A 14,218-nucleotide genomic window follows, 5' to 3' on the forward strand; every position below is an offset into this window, starting at 1 on the left:
GTGTTTCCTCAGCGCTCCCCGTGGTTCACGTCCCGGAATTGGTGTTATTCCCAGAAATGCCTTGTATCTTCCTTAATTCTCAATTGCCCAAAGGAAGAAGGCCCAGCCCCAGGCCTGGTGGCTTCAGGGGTCGCACAGTGCTTGGCATACCTAGCAGCAGAGGGGCCTGGAGACGGGCACGTTGGGGAGGCACGAGGGAAGAGCGGGTCTGAGACTGGGGTATGGGGCCCCGTGGGCCCGAGGGCCCTATGGAAGCTGAAGCTGGGCAGGCTCCGGAGGGCCGGGTCGTTGGGGCTCAGATCACCACCGGCATCACTGGCCACACTTGGGGGAGCTCATGGACATGCCCGAAGTGCGCACTGCTTTACCGTGTCCACGGGGAAGAACAGGGCTCCCTTTGATCCTCTCTTGTCTGCTGCCTGGGGTGGACACTGACAGTCTTGACTGTGGCGCTCGCCCAGGGCTGGGGGACCGGGACTCACATTTTAAAGGGGGTGTGGGGACAGGGAGTTAGGGATCTAGGTTCAGGGCGCTCCAGTCCAGGCAAGTGTACAGCGAGATGATGCTGGACGCGCTCCGGCCGCCTGGATTCTTCGAAGGCGGGTGGAAAACCCAAGAAGCATCGGAGAGCCTCAGAACAGTCATCAGAGCCGGTCCAGGGGCACTGCTCCGTCAGGAGCGGGGCGAGACCTTCCCTTTCCGACCCAGAGTCTCAGAGGCGGAAGTCTATTTTGTAGAGGCGGAAGTTCTCCAGAAAGCCCCAGGGCGGGTTGGGGGCGGGCTCGCGCCTGCGCTGTACGTAGCCGCCGGGAGGCGGAGTCGCGCAGGCGCCGCGGGTCGTACGCCGTGTCGTTCCCGGCGGCGCTTCCAGGTGGCGTCGCGGGGCGGTGTTGCCCGCGGTTGGGCGGTAGATGCCGAGGAGCCCAGGTGGCCAAGGTCCTGGGGCAGCCCGGGAGGAGCGCGGCCGTCCAGCGACCTGAGGCTCCGGTGGAGGTCGCGGGTGACACCGCGGTGGAAGAGGGCCGCTGCCGGCCCGAAGCCCCGGGAGAGGGCGAGGGAGAGCGGCGGAGCCCGGAGCGGGCCCAGAGGGACGGCCTGCGCGTGCGCGCTCGCGGCCGGAAGCCCCGCTGCCGCCGGGGTGGAGCCGGAGCGCGGCGTGACGTGCGGGCCGTCAGGCCTTGCCCGGAACGTCGTGAGAGCGCCCGGCGCGGTGAGGCGCTTCGCGGACGGCGGCCCGGCGGGCGGCCGGGGGAGCGCTGCGGACAGACCCTCGGCCTCCTCAGAGCGTCCCCGTCAGCGACGCCGCCGCAGGGCGCTTCCGGACGCGGGGCCGTGGGCGGCGCCGCAGCGGGAGCGAAAGCGAGGCGGTGGCCCGTCGGGCAGCGCGGAGGAGCGAGAGGAGCCGCCCGGGCTGTCGCGGCGAGCGAGCGGTGGCGGCCGCGGTCGGGCGCGGGGGGCCGGGAAGGGCCCGCTGGCTCGAGGCCCCGGCCGGCCCGGCCTCGGCGCCGCTGCTGTGGGAGTTGGCGGCGCCCGCCGTGACCTTGACGGGCCTGGTGTGCACGGGGCGCCGTCGGCCCGCGGGTCGGAGCTTGCCGTGGGCGGCTCGGGGTCCTGAAGGGGACCTGCCGCTCTCCGGAGCCTGCAGATGGCGGCGGAGGCGGGGCGCCGCGCCCCGGGCGTGTTCTCGTGCGGGCTCTGCGCGCTGACCGCTCCCTACAGCTACGTGGGGCCGACGCCCCCCGACGCCCGCGCCGTCGTGTGAGTCCTGCGGCTTCCCGCGCGCTGGGCCGGCCTTGGGGGGGGCGGGGCGCCCCGGTGTGGCGGTGGCTGCGGAGTCGCGTGGTCGCCCCACCGCGCCTGGGCTCTGGACGCTGCAGGCGTGACCTGCCGAGGCGCGGGGCAAGGCTCCTCCAGAAGCTCCGGGACCCGTGGTCCGCGCCCCGCGCGGGGAGCAGCACGTGCTGCGGCGGCCGGCGGGGAGCGTCGTGCTTCCGGCCCGGGCGGGGTCGGCCGGGGTCGCCGCTCGTCCCGCTTCCTCGCGGACCTTGTCAGTGGGGAGCCTTCCTGCCCTCTCGCTCGAGGCGCCGGAGTCCTCAGGTCCGGCTGCCAGTGGATCTGCCCGGAGTCAGCCTGGCGCCAGCCGCTGGGTCCTGGGGCTTGGTCTTGACCTCGGACGTGCCCTCCTCGGAGGCCGCGCTCTGGGCGGCCGGCCAGCACGCTGCCCACCCGGCACGCTGCCCACCCGGCGCGCCGCTGCGTGGGCCTGGTGGCAGGCGCCGAGGCTGGCTTCCTCTGCCGACCCGGAGCCCGGGTGTCCTCGCAGAAGCTGTGCGTCTCCGCCGTGCGGGTGCGGCCAGCGCCCTGGGCAGGGCGTAAGGCGCCCGGTTCTCCCTGCGTGGTGCGGCAGGGCCCCGAGAGCGGAGACGGAGGCTGCGCCCGTCCCAGCGCGTGGAGAGGGGTCTGGGGCCCTGCGCTGCCGCAGCCGGCCTGCCCGCGGCCAGGAGCGGCTCCGCACGCCACGGCTCTTGCACGGGCTCCAGCCCGCCCCCCGCGGCTTGCCTTTCTGCTCGCTCTCGGGGGCACGGGGGGACTGGCCCCTCCGCTCATGACCCCCCCCAGGGGTGCGCGCTCTGGGGAGGTCCATTGCGTGCCGCTGCCAGGCTTCGCTCGGCAGAGGTGCGGCGGGTCTGACCTCGGCGCCCGCACTGTCCTGCAGCCTCCTGGAGGAGAGTTACGTCATGAAGGACCCGTTCGCCTCAGACAAGGACAGGTTCCTGGTCCTCGGCTCCAAGTGCAGTGTGTGCCGCCGGCTGGTGTGCGTGGGCCCGGTGGGTACGCGGTGTGGGCTGCGGCGCTGCCTCCCCCTCCCTGCCTCCCTCTCCCCGTGGCTGGGACCCCGCACTTGATCGTGCGAAAGGTGACGTGTGAGCCTTCCCCGAGGACAGTGTGAGCGTCGGCCTCTCCTTGTGGCCGTGATCCTGGGAGCCCTGCCCCGTCGTGGTGGGAGGCCCCGGGTTCTTGGAGGCCAGCTGGCCCGGCTCATGATGGAGGAGTCCCGCAGCCAGCCGAGGTGAGCAGACAGGCAGAGGTCACTGCTTACTGAGCAGTTGTTGTGGGTCAGGGCCTGTGCTTGGGGCCCGTTTTCCCAGGGCAGATTCCTTCGGTCCTGCCCCAGACCCTTCTGTGCAAGGCAGCATTGCTCCCATCTCATAGGTGGGGACGCGGAGGTTCGATTGGCCAAGTAGGCCCAGGACACCAGGGTAGTGAGCCTGTCATTGGACAACCCAGGGGCGGGTGGAGGCGGAGCCCTGTGGCGGGGGGTGTGGCTCCTGTAACCCGGGTGACAGGGCGACGGTGGTCCCTGGGCGTTCCGCTGGGGGGCAGAGTGTGGACAAGGCTGCTGCCTCACAGACCAGGCTGAAACACCAGCCTCTGTCCCTGAAGGGTCGGGGGGATGAGATTTGATGGGGTGAGACGAAGCCTTGGCAAGGCAGAGGCCTGCGTGTTCGAGGACTCCGCCGGAGAGAAGCAGCTGGGAAATGAAGGCTGGAAAGGGGAGTTGGGCCGGTGTGGGCGAAGCCTTGAACGCCACACTTACAGGTTTGGGCTGCACTTGGTGAGCAGAGCAGAGGGTGCCCTGTGTGGTATCCGAGGTCCCCTGTGTCCTTGGAAGAAGTGCTTGGTTGGTGGCGAAGTCCCCTCTCTCGCGTGGGAACAGCTTCCCTCTGAGTACTACAGGGAGAACAGCCTTGTCTTAGCTGAGGCACACCCTGAGCTGCTGCCGCAGAGACCCCCAAAGTACGTGGCTTGGTTATGGCAGTCTTCACTTACTTTTCGTATGTGTAAGCGTCCAGAGCAGGTGCCCCTGCCGTTCTCAGGACACAGCACAGCCAGTTGCAGAAGGGGCCGGGAAGGCAGTCTTTGGACGGGGCCCTGGGCGGTGAATCCTAGGGGTTGCGTGGCAGAGGAGGGGTGCAGGGGACCGTGGCCGCGGTTGGACAGATCCAACCTCCTGCCCAGACCAGCCGCTCGCTGGTGGCCGTTTTGGTCTGTGGAGCTGCGCCCAGCACCGGTGGTCACCAAGCACCTGTGGCACTGCTGGGATAACCAGGAGAGGGAAGGATCTAGGATCTCTGACAGGTTAGGTGTGGCCCCGGTTCCATCTTCTCATTGTTTCCGCGTCACCTGTGGTGGAGCACCGTAGTCCCCAGAGTGTGTCTGCGCCATCCAGGCCCTCCCACCTGGGCTGACCCAGGCCTGCTTGCCTTGCTCTTCCCCACATCTTCACCAGTCTCACTGGGTGATTCCCACATGCTCAGGACCCCCCCCGTCCCCCACTGCTTGCAGGGGCTGGTGGGGGTGCCTTACCTGCTTCCTCCTCCCTGGAGGCCCTCCATTGTCTCTTTCAGTCTTAGGTGATGACTGCATTCTTGGAGGTGGCTGGCTAGTCCCGGGCCCTGCTCTCCCTCCTGCTGTTCTGGCCTTGGCCGCCACCTCCCTGATACAGCTGCCCCTGCCCTGCGCCCCTGCCCCCAATACGTGGTGAAGGACTGGCCTCTGGGAGAAGTTGCACACCCCCCTGCTCTGTGGTACTTAGTCGCTGTCCTTCCCCTGTCCTCTTTCAGGAATGCAGTTTATTCTACTCCAAGAGGTTTTGCCTCCCCTGTGTCCAGGAGAACATGGACGCCTTCCCTCAGGAAATCCGGCAAGACTTGGAGAAAAGGAAAGCTCCATCAAAGAGGCCGGTCAGCCAGCCTGGCTCTCGGACATGAGTGCGCCGGATGCCGGGTTGGCAAGAGCACCTTGCACAGAGCTCTGGGGCTGAGCTGGGAGCCGCCGTGCCCAGCCTTGTTCTGGGACAGGCAGGAGCAGTGTGTGCAACTGGAGTGAGCTGGGGCCCAGCCTGCCCCAGGAAGGTGACTGGGAGACGCAGAGAAGGCACTCAAAAGGCAGACCTTGGACCAGACATCCCGCAGACCCAACCCCATACAGAGCCCTCTCCAAGCTGAGACTGCAGGGCAGGAACTGAGGAATGGTTCAGAACTGGCACAAAGGGAGGCCAGGGCTAGGCCTGCTGGCCCTTTGGCTCTCCTCCGAGACCTGAGGGCGCTAGGCCTTCCCGCAGGGTCATCCCCTGGCTCCTGCTTACAGGCGACAGACCTGGAGGGGCCTTTATGCCCTTCGCATGATTTCGTCAGATCCAGGAGTTGCCCCCTAGTAACATGCTGCTCTGCCTGGCCCTGAGGACACAGGAGTGAAGGGACAAAGCCCACTGCCCTGGTCCAGTATGGGGAGGCCCTCTGGTCACGCTGGGGGGTTGTGCTGTCCGTGCTCACGCAGAGGCAGAACAGCTGGATGGGGACTCTTGCTTTCTCCATCCGAGGAAGTGAGTGGTCATGCAGGGAAGGCCTCACTCAGTGGGATGGTTCACAGGGAAGTGACCTGTGGGAAGGTGCCTGAGTGAGGTGTGTGGGGGAGCTGCAGATGCAGCCGGGGGTCCGGGGGCAGCGGAGTTTTACTTCACATCCTCGTGGTGCTTGGAAGACGTTTTAAATCTTGACCATGCGTTAGATCCGTAATTAAAAACCCAGAGAGCCAGTTAATGTTTTGAAAAGTAATCTTTCCCCAGATAGATTTGCGAGGCAGATGTTCTCCTTGGCACTCCGGATCTGGCGTGGGTCGGGGGCTGGGGTGTTGCCACATGAAGCCTCTTCTGTCCTGTCTGTCCCGCAGGCTCTGGCTCCGGCCCCAGGCCCGGTCCCATTCCAAGGCAGAGCAGTGCCTCCCCTGCCTTCCCTTCACTCACACAGAGGCTCACAGCTTGAGGTGCTGGCTTGCCCTTCACAGGGAACTCCGCACAGCTCTGTAGGCGGCCCCAGGGCACTCGTCCCTCCACGGGCACCCCTGCCCCGTGGCCCCCACCTTCGCCATGGGGAACACACCAAAGGGTGCGTTTGGCTCTGCTGGTTCTCAGAGGGCCGGAGCTGTTCTGTCTTCGCCCGTAACTACCTGAAGGCCCGCTGACACTGTCCTGGGGGATGCCAGACGTGGGTTTGAGGAGAGAATGAATAAAGAGCTTTTATTGGCTGATGGGTGCACTGGGTTTTGTTTTCAGATGCTTCCCCTGCGTCACATTACTTGAGACGAATGGCTGTCATCCTGGGGCCACACTGTCCTAGGTCTGTTCTGTGCGCCAGAGGACAAAAGGACTAGAGTGAAGACCCACGGGGGAGTGGGGTGCGGGCTGCTCTGGGCTGAGGGCAGATGCTACAGCCGGGGACTTTCAAACTAAACGTTCATCTCGTGACATCACTCAGAACTCACCAACTAATTTTAAAAAATAGTTTTATTTTTTAAAACCATTAAGGCAACGCTGTACCCTGAAATTAAATCCTTACATTCATCAGTCTTACAGTAGGACATTCCAAACCTGTACATTCCCATAAATTCAGTATATAAATCAGCATACGTGATCAGTCCAATCTCCTAGCAGGAAACAGAATAAGACAAGATTTTTTTTAAAAATTAAAAAGTTACAGTCATTTTCTAATTGCTTGGAACCGCTATTGGTTAATGTGACTCGGAAGATTCCATTTGCTCTTCTGTGCACACCCCTGCTCCCTGAGGCCCTGGATGCCCTCTCCGCCCAGACCCCCAGAACCTGCTCTAAAAGATCTCCTTTGGAACTGCTCTTGTTTAATACGAAGACAAGGGGTCTACCAGCCCCTGAAGACTTGGAGAGTATAAAGTACCAAAGAGTGGTAACAATAAACACACCAAGAAACCAAGCTCAGTCTTGCTTTGGAAATCTGTACCCATCTAATGTTCCGACGTGTCAGTCAGTTGCTCTCAGCACCATGGCCCTGTGGACATCAAGAAGTTCTGCTGAGATACTGAGAATGACCCAGGGGGACTCACGGGGTCCGTGGTTTCTATTATATGCTTTAGGCTGGGCCATCCGGGTGTTGCCAGAGAACCAGTGGTGCAAATATCCCATTCGAAGATTTTGGATTGCCCGAGTACTTTGGTAATAACCCACAGGTAATTCCCTGAAGAGCAGACTGCAACCCACGCCCAGGAATAATAGTTCAGGTCTTCATCAGGATACTGCTGGGGGCAGTAAGTGACTCTGGACCTGGGTCTCTGGCCCCCTTGCCGGGAGAGACAGTGAGGACAGACTCGCTTGTGCTTGCATGTGGGCATGATGAGGGGAACAGATTTATACAGGGAAATAAACTGCACAGCTTGGGAGAGACAAAAAGCTGTGTGTGCATGTGTGTGTGTGTATGTGTGTGTGTGCGTGCGCGCTCGTATGTCAGTTATATTCCAGCGTCCTTTGTGTTTCCGGTAGGTTCCAAGAGCCAGGCTACTAAGAGTATATGTCAACTAATACTGATTTCAAAAGAATCCAAATCTTGGTTACTAGATGCATGATTATAAGTAAAATATTTATACTAAACTTTTACTTAAACTTGAATCCTAGTATTTAAGATAAAGCTACAAATAGTACTATGTACCATACAGTGTAGGAAAAATAGTGCTCAAACGCAAATACTGTGACCTTACTGGAAAGGGTACTGAGTGGCATTCATCTATTGTGAGGTAATTTTTTAATTTTTTGTTAGTTTGTCTTTAGGCCTGAAAAAAGGCAGACTGTGCTTTTTAAGAGAAGATAGTTTCCAAAAGTGAATGATTTTACTTTGGAAAGATTGGTCACTCGCTTATCTTCAAGGCCTGAAGCTTGACCTCCCTGCCCTGAGAAGGCCATGCTGAGGCTGGAGGACCCCTCCAGGCCCAGAGCCCTCCCCTCGGGGCTCACCTGGGTGGGTGGCTCACGGGAGGGGGGCGGATCCCTGTGCTGGTCTGCACAATGCTGCAGTCTGTTGAATTAACGAATTAAGGAAGTTTGGATGTTGGGTGTGGGGAGAAGGGTACGGGAGGAGGAGGCTAGTATATTCCCTTCTCTGGAGAAGCACTTGGGGAAGTTCTTCACACCTGACCCGAACTAGAAAACAAATTTAAAAACCTGATCCAGGTCTTAACCCTATCTCTGACATTTAAAAAAAAAAAAAAAAGTTTTTTTTTCTTTTATTTTGGCAGATAATGCACTGAACAGCTAGTGGGCCACTGGAGTCCTTGATGTTCCTGATTGCTTCAATCAAGATGTGACTTTGAACGTGGGTGCAGGTTAGTCTGTTCTGTTTGGCAAGGAATTCCAGAAGGATGTGGCTGTATGTATTTCAGCTGGGCCACATTACATGGTCCCCCCCACTTTCCTGAGGTAGGGTAGTACATGGTGACACTTGTCCTTATCTCAGACTGAAATGTCAAGAAGCAAATGGTCCTCTGAGAGCCCCACGCTAGACCTGAGAAGGCGTCCCAGGCCTCATGCTGCAAGGGCAGCTCAGACCGCACCCTGGCCGCCAGCCTCTCCCTTGCTGTCCTGATACGTGGGCCACCCCCAAAGCCTTTACAAGCCTCAGCCCACTCCATGGAAGTATTAAGACACCGAGCTGCACTGCACAAAAACAGCATAACGGAGAGAACTCTCTAATTCCTTAAACTGACACATGAAGATTCATTGTCTTTTTTTTTCTTCTTCTAAAACTTTCAAAATCACCTCTAATTTGCATTGTGGTTTCCAGAGAAATTAATAGATCTCATCTCCTGAGTCAGACGAAAGTTCCCTGCCTTTGTTCTTACTCCGGTGCGTGTCACAGGCTGGAGGTCAATGACCATCTTCCTGAATTCTATTAAAATGGCACCTAAATATATATAATATATGTATATATATTGACATCCCAGCAAAAAAACATAGGCTGCAACCTTTGGAGCCTGGCAAGAATCCTTAATCCCAGGGGAACCCTATAAATCAGCTTGGACCAAGAGTTCCAAGAAGCAGGGCCACATTTAAGGGGAGAACAAGCACAAGGGGCCTGGCTCTGGAGCCACCCGGTGCCGGGCTGTGCCAACGCTGTGAAGACTCGGTACATGGGAAAAAGCTTCCACGGACACTTGTTAATAATCAGTAAGCTCTCAGTGGGTCGCACTGATCGTAGCTGGTGACTTCCACAGTGGGATGTCCTTGCCCTCCTGAATGGAACCACAGCTGTGAACTTAAAGGCTTCAAGTGACCCCTCCAGGAACACCTGCAGTGCAGGTTGGTTGAAACAGCGCACCCCTCTCTGGCTTTTGTCAGACATTCCGGAGACGGGTGTGGCCACTGGGTAGAGACAAAAAAAAAACAAAAAAACAAAAAAAAAACCCCACAACCATCAGTATGCAGCGGCTAGGTATCTAAGGTATCTAAGGTGTTTGGTGGTTTGAAGAAGCGAGGAGGAGGCAGGAAGTGCCCAGAGCAGCACAGAGGCCCAGGTGCACCTTGGACAGTCACTCCCAGTTAAGTCGGCCCAGAGGCATCTGCTTCCAGCCTCATCCGGCAGGGTCTTTCCCTGAGCCGGCTGCCGCGGCCAGCACCTACAACTGAGGAGCAGGGCGGGTCACTGTGGCCAGTGACTGTTCCCACTTCTTGACCCAGGTCATGCTCCACCTCAGGGCCACCAAACTGGGGCAGCAGCTTCTGCACGTGTGTATCTTAGAGGCACTCTTTAAACCATCAAAGTGCCTTTAAGGAGTCACATGACCTTCCACCTCTCAGTGCAATCAAGCAAAGGTGAGTAACTTCGGAATCTTACTCATAAATGATCTGACTATAGGTGCTGCAGAAGGACCCCGAGTGTTTCATGTACCTTAATTTTAACTGTGCCTTTAGATATACTATATTGAGGTAGCTGTTATGCTATAGATTTGGGGAAACAGTAGTTGCTAAATTAATAGTTTACTTATCATCACACATTAAACAAAGGATTCTACTTGTGCCTTGCTTGAGCTTCTGCCCAGATCTTAGGATGCTGCCCTGTCTCTGGTAGCCCCACACGATCCTTGAGGCTGTTTGTTTCCTTAGAGTTTCAGCTGGCCTGGTATAAGAAACGCATCCAAAATGCAGAAAGATATATTCTTGTTCTTAAAATGAAGAGTCTCTTTAAAATAGCTCTTGCAGGCATTCCTGAATGCACTGTGCACCAAGTTTCTTCTCTTGGACTTCACATTCTTTTTGATATACGTACACCTGCTGTTCAGGGAGATGCCTGGAGTGCATCTCATCTGAGAGTTACAAGGCCACAGGGAAACTCGAGAGCAATGTGGGAAGAAAGCAGCAGCTCACTGGTACTCTGAAGATTCCCAAACTGTCCCTGCCTCCTGCTCGTGCTGGTACATTCGCTTGCATCCTGATTTTGGAAGATGCTGGGCTTCCCCCAAACGGCCACTGGCGTGCACAGCCCTCAGCATGGCAGGGGCAGGATTCTGTGTGTGGGACACCCAGCTGGGAGTGCCCAGGAGGACGAAGGGGAGGGACACTGTGGGACTAGGGAGAGAGGGCCAGGCCGGCTCCCAAGCTGGAGCTGGCTGCTGGGTTCAGGAATTGTCCTTGTCAGGCCTACAGACAAAGGGTGTTGGTAATTTTGTGGTTTCTGAGGCATTTGGCACTTGTGGCTACAGACAGTGACTTGTCTAAGGGTGTCAAGGTGGTGGCATGGGGAGCTGCATCGTGTGCCGAGTTCCCCAGCAGAGGAGGGGCTCCGTGCCCTGGTCTGAGGCTTCTCAAACCTGTTCTGTCAGATCTATCCCACTTCATGCTGACGTCTGATGAAACCCAGCAGGCAATAAATGTGCTTTAACGAGCCCCTACTGGAAATGCGACAGTATTTTGAATTGGTGAATAATCTGTCCATATCTGACAAGTCTGGTCTGAGACATCTTTGATTAGGTGGCCTGAACATTCTGCATGGCAATCTGTGACTGTTACTTAAAATGAAGAGGAATCTGTGATTTTCTTCCTATCTGTACCAGTGAACAAATTTAAGTGACTTTCGAGCCGCAGTCTCTGCAGCCTCCTTTGTGGCCTCACCGGGAGTGTCTCTGGGTGTCTAGCTGGGCCCCAAGAGAGCCAAATGCTGACACTAGGAACGCAGAACCCATGCCTTCGGTGGCAGAATGCACGAAATAAGCAGCTTTTTTAAAAGTAAGTTTTATGAAAACAGAACCACGAGTGAGTGACTTTCGTGAAAGCCTGAATCTCGAGGGCCCCTTTCTGAGGCCATGTCTATGAATGGCCTCCACGTGGGGCATGTGAGAAGAAAGGCCAGTGGACAAAGGAGGCGACACAGATGCGGCAACGGCCCAGGGGGCCTTGTCTTAAGGAGGAACGCCCGCACAGCCCTGCCCTCTGACTTTGGGTGACCTCTTGACGGGTGTCATGTATACGTGGAAATACTTCTATTTGCTTCCAACGGATCCTCTGAGTGGGCCTCTCAGCAAAATAAAGATGAAAACTACCACTAAGGTTTAATTTTGAGAAGGATGTGCCTGTTGTCACATTTGCCTTTTCTAGTTGAAACCTCACAGTTTTACATTCTCGCTCCTCTCGCATTTCCAGGATGCTGACCTCGGGATCTTGATCAATCTCAATCCTAATCATTCCTCGACAGCAAGTAGTAGAGTGACCTTACAGAGATAAGTTTTCTAGAGATGGAGGGGGAGGGGCGCCAAGGGCACAACCAGGTCCTAAGAGCTGCCAGGAGGCAGGGGGTCAGAGGCAGGTGGCCAGGGGGGTCCCCCGCACCCCTCCTCTCCGGCTTCCACTTCAAGCTCTGGCAGACTCAGGCCTGGCTGGCCTGGAGGGCAGGGCAGCTGCAGATCCCCTCACAGAACATTTATGTACTATGGTGGACAAAAAGAGAGAGTCTTTCTAGATCCATATGCTCTGGACGAGAACCACGAAGAACATTGCTTTCATAACCATACCGGGGTTTAGGCTGAAACAAGTATTTCAGATGTTAGGAAAGCTGCCTTCCATATGTAATCGGAAAACTGCCCCATGAAGGACGCTGTGTTTGCCCCCCTCATTCTCCACATGGTTCCCCCAGGGCCCATGCTCTAAAGTCCTGTTTGCCTCACCTTCTACGCTTGGGTGCAGCTACCGCCACCAAGAGTTAAAAAAAATAAAGCTGCGTACTTTAGAAAGCAACACGTGAAAAGACCAAGGAGCTGCCTTGACACACGGGGCCCAGAGGAACACTGACAAGCAAGTTGTCAGTTTGCCCCCCAAAATGCTATCATGGCCCCCAAACAACCTGACTCGGTTGGTTCCCATTTGATAGGGAACAGGTCAGAGGGACGGAGAGCTGACACACTTCCTTGTCTTGCTCCTGCTGCCCCGACGCCAGCTCAAAGCAGGCAGAGAATCGATTCCAGGGGGAGTCTCGAGATGCGGCTTTCTGGGATCGTCTACATACACCTGCAAACAGGCCCTTCCACCTAAGTCACAACCATGAACACAGTGAAAACCAACTGACTGCAGTGTTTGGATAGCTTATCAAATGATCCTTTGAAATTTTAAATCCTATGATTAAGAAACAGCATGTTGTCTGTCTTCAAATTCAGGAAGCAGAATTAAGGCCTTTCCAATAAATATTTTGCTGCTTTTTAAAAAAAAAATACTTAACCTTTGGATTCATCTAGATTTATAGGATTATAAAAGTTAAAAAGTGCTGATTAGTTTAAAAATGATAAGGGAGCACAACAGCCAAAGGTGGCAAAAGGAGAAGACAGACCACATATTTCGAGATCACCAGTTAATTCAGCGCTACGTCATTCACGTGATATCAAGAAATCTGCATTGATTAACATCAGGTGAGTTAAAATCAAACCACTGGGCATTATTCCCCTTAATTTTCTAAGAACTGCTTATAGCTACCTGTCCCCACCATTTTAATACTTTGCACACTTTCAGAAGTACTGGTGTGAAAAAGAAAGAAATGTGGTCTAGGGTTCCGGTTACCTAAGGCTCATCCGTCCCATTCTCTAAGGTGAAAATGGTGGAATTTGTGCAAATCGGATGTTGCTCCCGTTTCCCATCTGTAGTGCTGTTGACTTTAGAAGTCCTTGGCACGTGGCCTGGGTGTTTTACCTTCAATCCATCAGTACATGTCCCTGTAGATTTCTTGCAGCAGTGGGTGCAGGGCGGCGTCAGACTCGGTCTTTTTGATGACCTGCACGAGCTGCGCGTGCTCAGTGACGAGTTGCCGGAGGTCTGCCATTTTCTGAAGGAGTTTTGGGAAGAGAAAGATGTTGTCCGGGTGGTTGGTCTGCAAGTGAAGTTTGAGCACGTGCACAATGCCCTCCTGCATTTTTTCAATGTGCCCCACGTTTAGAAGGCCGGGACGATCTATTCCCAAAAGAAAGAAGAGATGATCGTGACAGTCACCCCAATGATGACTCATAACTGTTTATCGGTCGCGGAAACCAAACGTTCCTGTTTATGTGGCCTTTCATTGTTATTCCAACCTTTCGATAATGTCGACTCGGCTGGAAGACAGAACTTGATTCTATAAAAGTCACTGGGACTGTTGGGTAGATGGGACAAAATACTTGGTCCTAAATATTTGTATACTGCCTTAAATCGACCAACTACTCTACAGTATGGCCCTTTCATTTTGGGTTTATCTCATTACCACTGGTCTGGGGAAAAACCCTAAAACATTGGGAGTAACCATATTTTACAATGATGATTAAAACAACCAGTTTTTGCACAATATGAAGTGAAATACTTCTTCTTTAGTGAAAACTAAATATTCGGTTTCAAGTTTTCCATAACCGTGTGAAGGAGTGTGATTGTGTTGGACTGGGTTTTGTGGTGCAGTGCACTGTAAGGGGCAGGCATGCTATGAGTCTTCTGATATGAGTCAGCTGCATAGACGGAGGAGTAACATGTGAGTGGCAGATGCCAGCTGTACCAGATGCTGCTGAGCCCCAGGGAGGCCTGAGATCTGGGGCCAGCAGGTCAGTGAGCACACCACATGCCCTCCCTGGGGACACTCAACCGCAGGCACTGGACCTCTCGGGACAGCCTGAGAACACGTGTCCTGCCTTGGGTCCAGAACCCACCTTGTCCCTGTCCCTGTCCCCATCCCTATCCCTCTGTCCAAGAGGCAATGCTCTCTTTAAAGCCTCAGTCCTTACTAGGATCATTAAAAGTGTTGCAAAGGACGTGGATTTTTTTCGTTGCATTTTTTGGTTGTGAAATGAATCTAATTATTCACTTTTTAAACGGATTAAAAGAAACAGAAAGTGAATCCCCCTCGTAAGGTTTAATGTG

The 14,218-nt window shown here is 55.7% G+C and overlaps 2 protein-coding genes across 7 annotated transcripts in view; one reads left to right on the top strand and one right to left on the bottom strand.

Moving 5' to 3' along the window:
- Positions 1-1,510: 1,510 nt before the first annotated feature.
- On the top strand, positions 1,511-6,090 carry CDPF1 (cysteine rich DPF motif domain containing 1). The gene is made up of 4 exons (XM_032345921.1): positions 1,511-1,595; positions 1,630-1,758; positions 2,717-2,828; positions 4,626-6,090. Exons 2-4 carry the CDS (start codon positions 1,646-1,648, stop codon positions 4,770-4,772), a joined length of 372 nt encoding a protein of 123 aa, XP_032201812.1. The 5' UTR covers positions 1,511-1,595; positions 1,630-1,645; the 3' UTR covers positions 4,773-6,090.
- A 3,107-nt stretch (positions 6,091-9,197) lies between these two features.
- Positions 9,198-14,218, bottom strand: part of PPARA (peroxisome proliferator activated receptor alpha) — a 61,354-nt gene continuing 56,333 nt past the window's right edge. For all 6 annotated transcript variants that reach the window (XM_032345919.1, XM_032345914.1, XM_032345918.1 and 3 more), the window contains one exon: positions 9,198-13,288. In XM_032345919.1, the coding sequence (XP_032201810.1) occupies positions 13,041-13,288 (248 nt within the window). In that variant the 3' untranslated portion in view covers positions 9,198-13,040. The remainder of the gene's footprint in view (positions 13,289-14,218) is intronic.

The sequence above is a fragment of the Mustela erminea genome, chromosome 6, assembly GCF_009829155.1.
Source record: "Mustela erminea isolate mMusErm1 chromosome 6, mMusErm1.Pri, whole genome shotgun sequence".
Lineage (NCBI taxonomy): Eukaryota > Metazoa > Chordata > Mammalia > Carnivora > Mustelidae > Mustela > Mustela erminea.

Coding starts and splice junctions, on each gene's coding strand:
- CDPF1 (XM_032345921.1), top strand. CDS start 1,646: ATGGCGGCGGAGGCGGGGCGCCGCGCCCCGGGCGTGTTCTCGTGCGGG. Junction 1,759..2,716: donor CCCGACGCCCGCGCCGTCGT/GTGAGTCCTGCG, acceptor ACTGTCCTGCAG/CCTCCTGGAGGAGAGTTACG. Junction 2,829..4,625: donor GGCTGGTGTGCGTGGGCCCG/GTGGGTACGCGG, acceptor GTCCTCTTTCAG/GAATGCAGTTTATTCTACTC.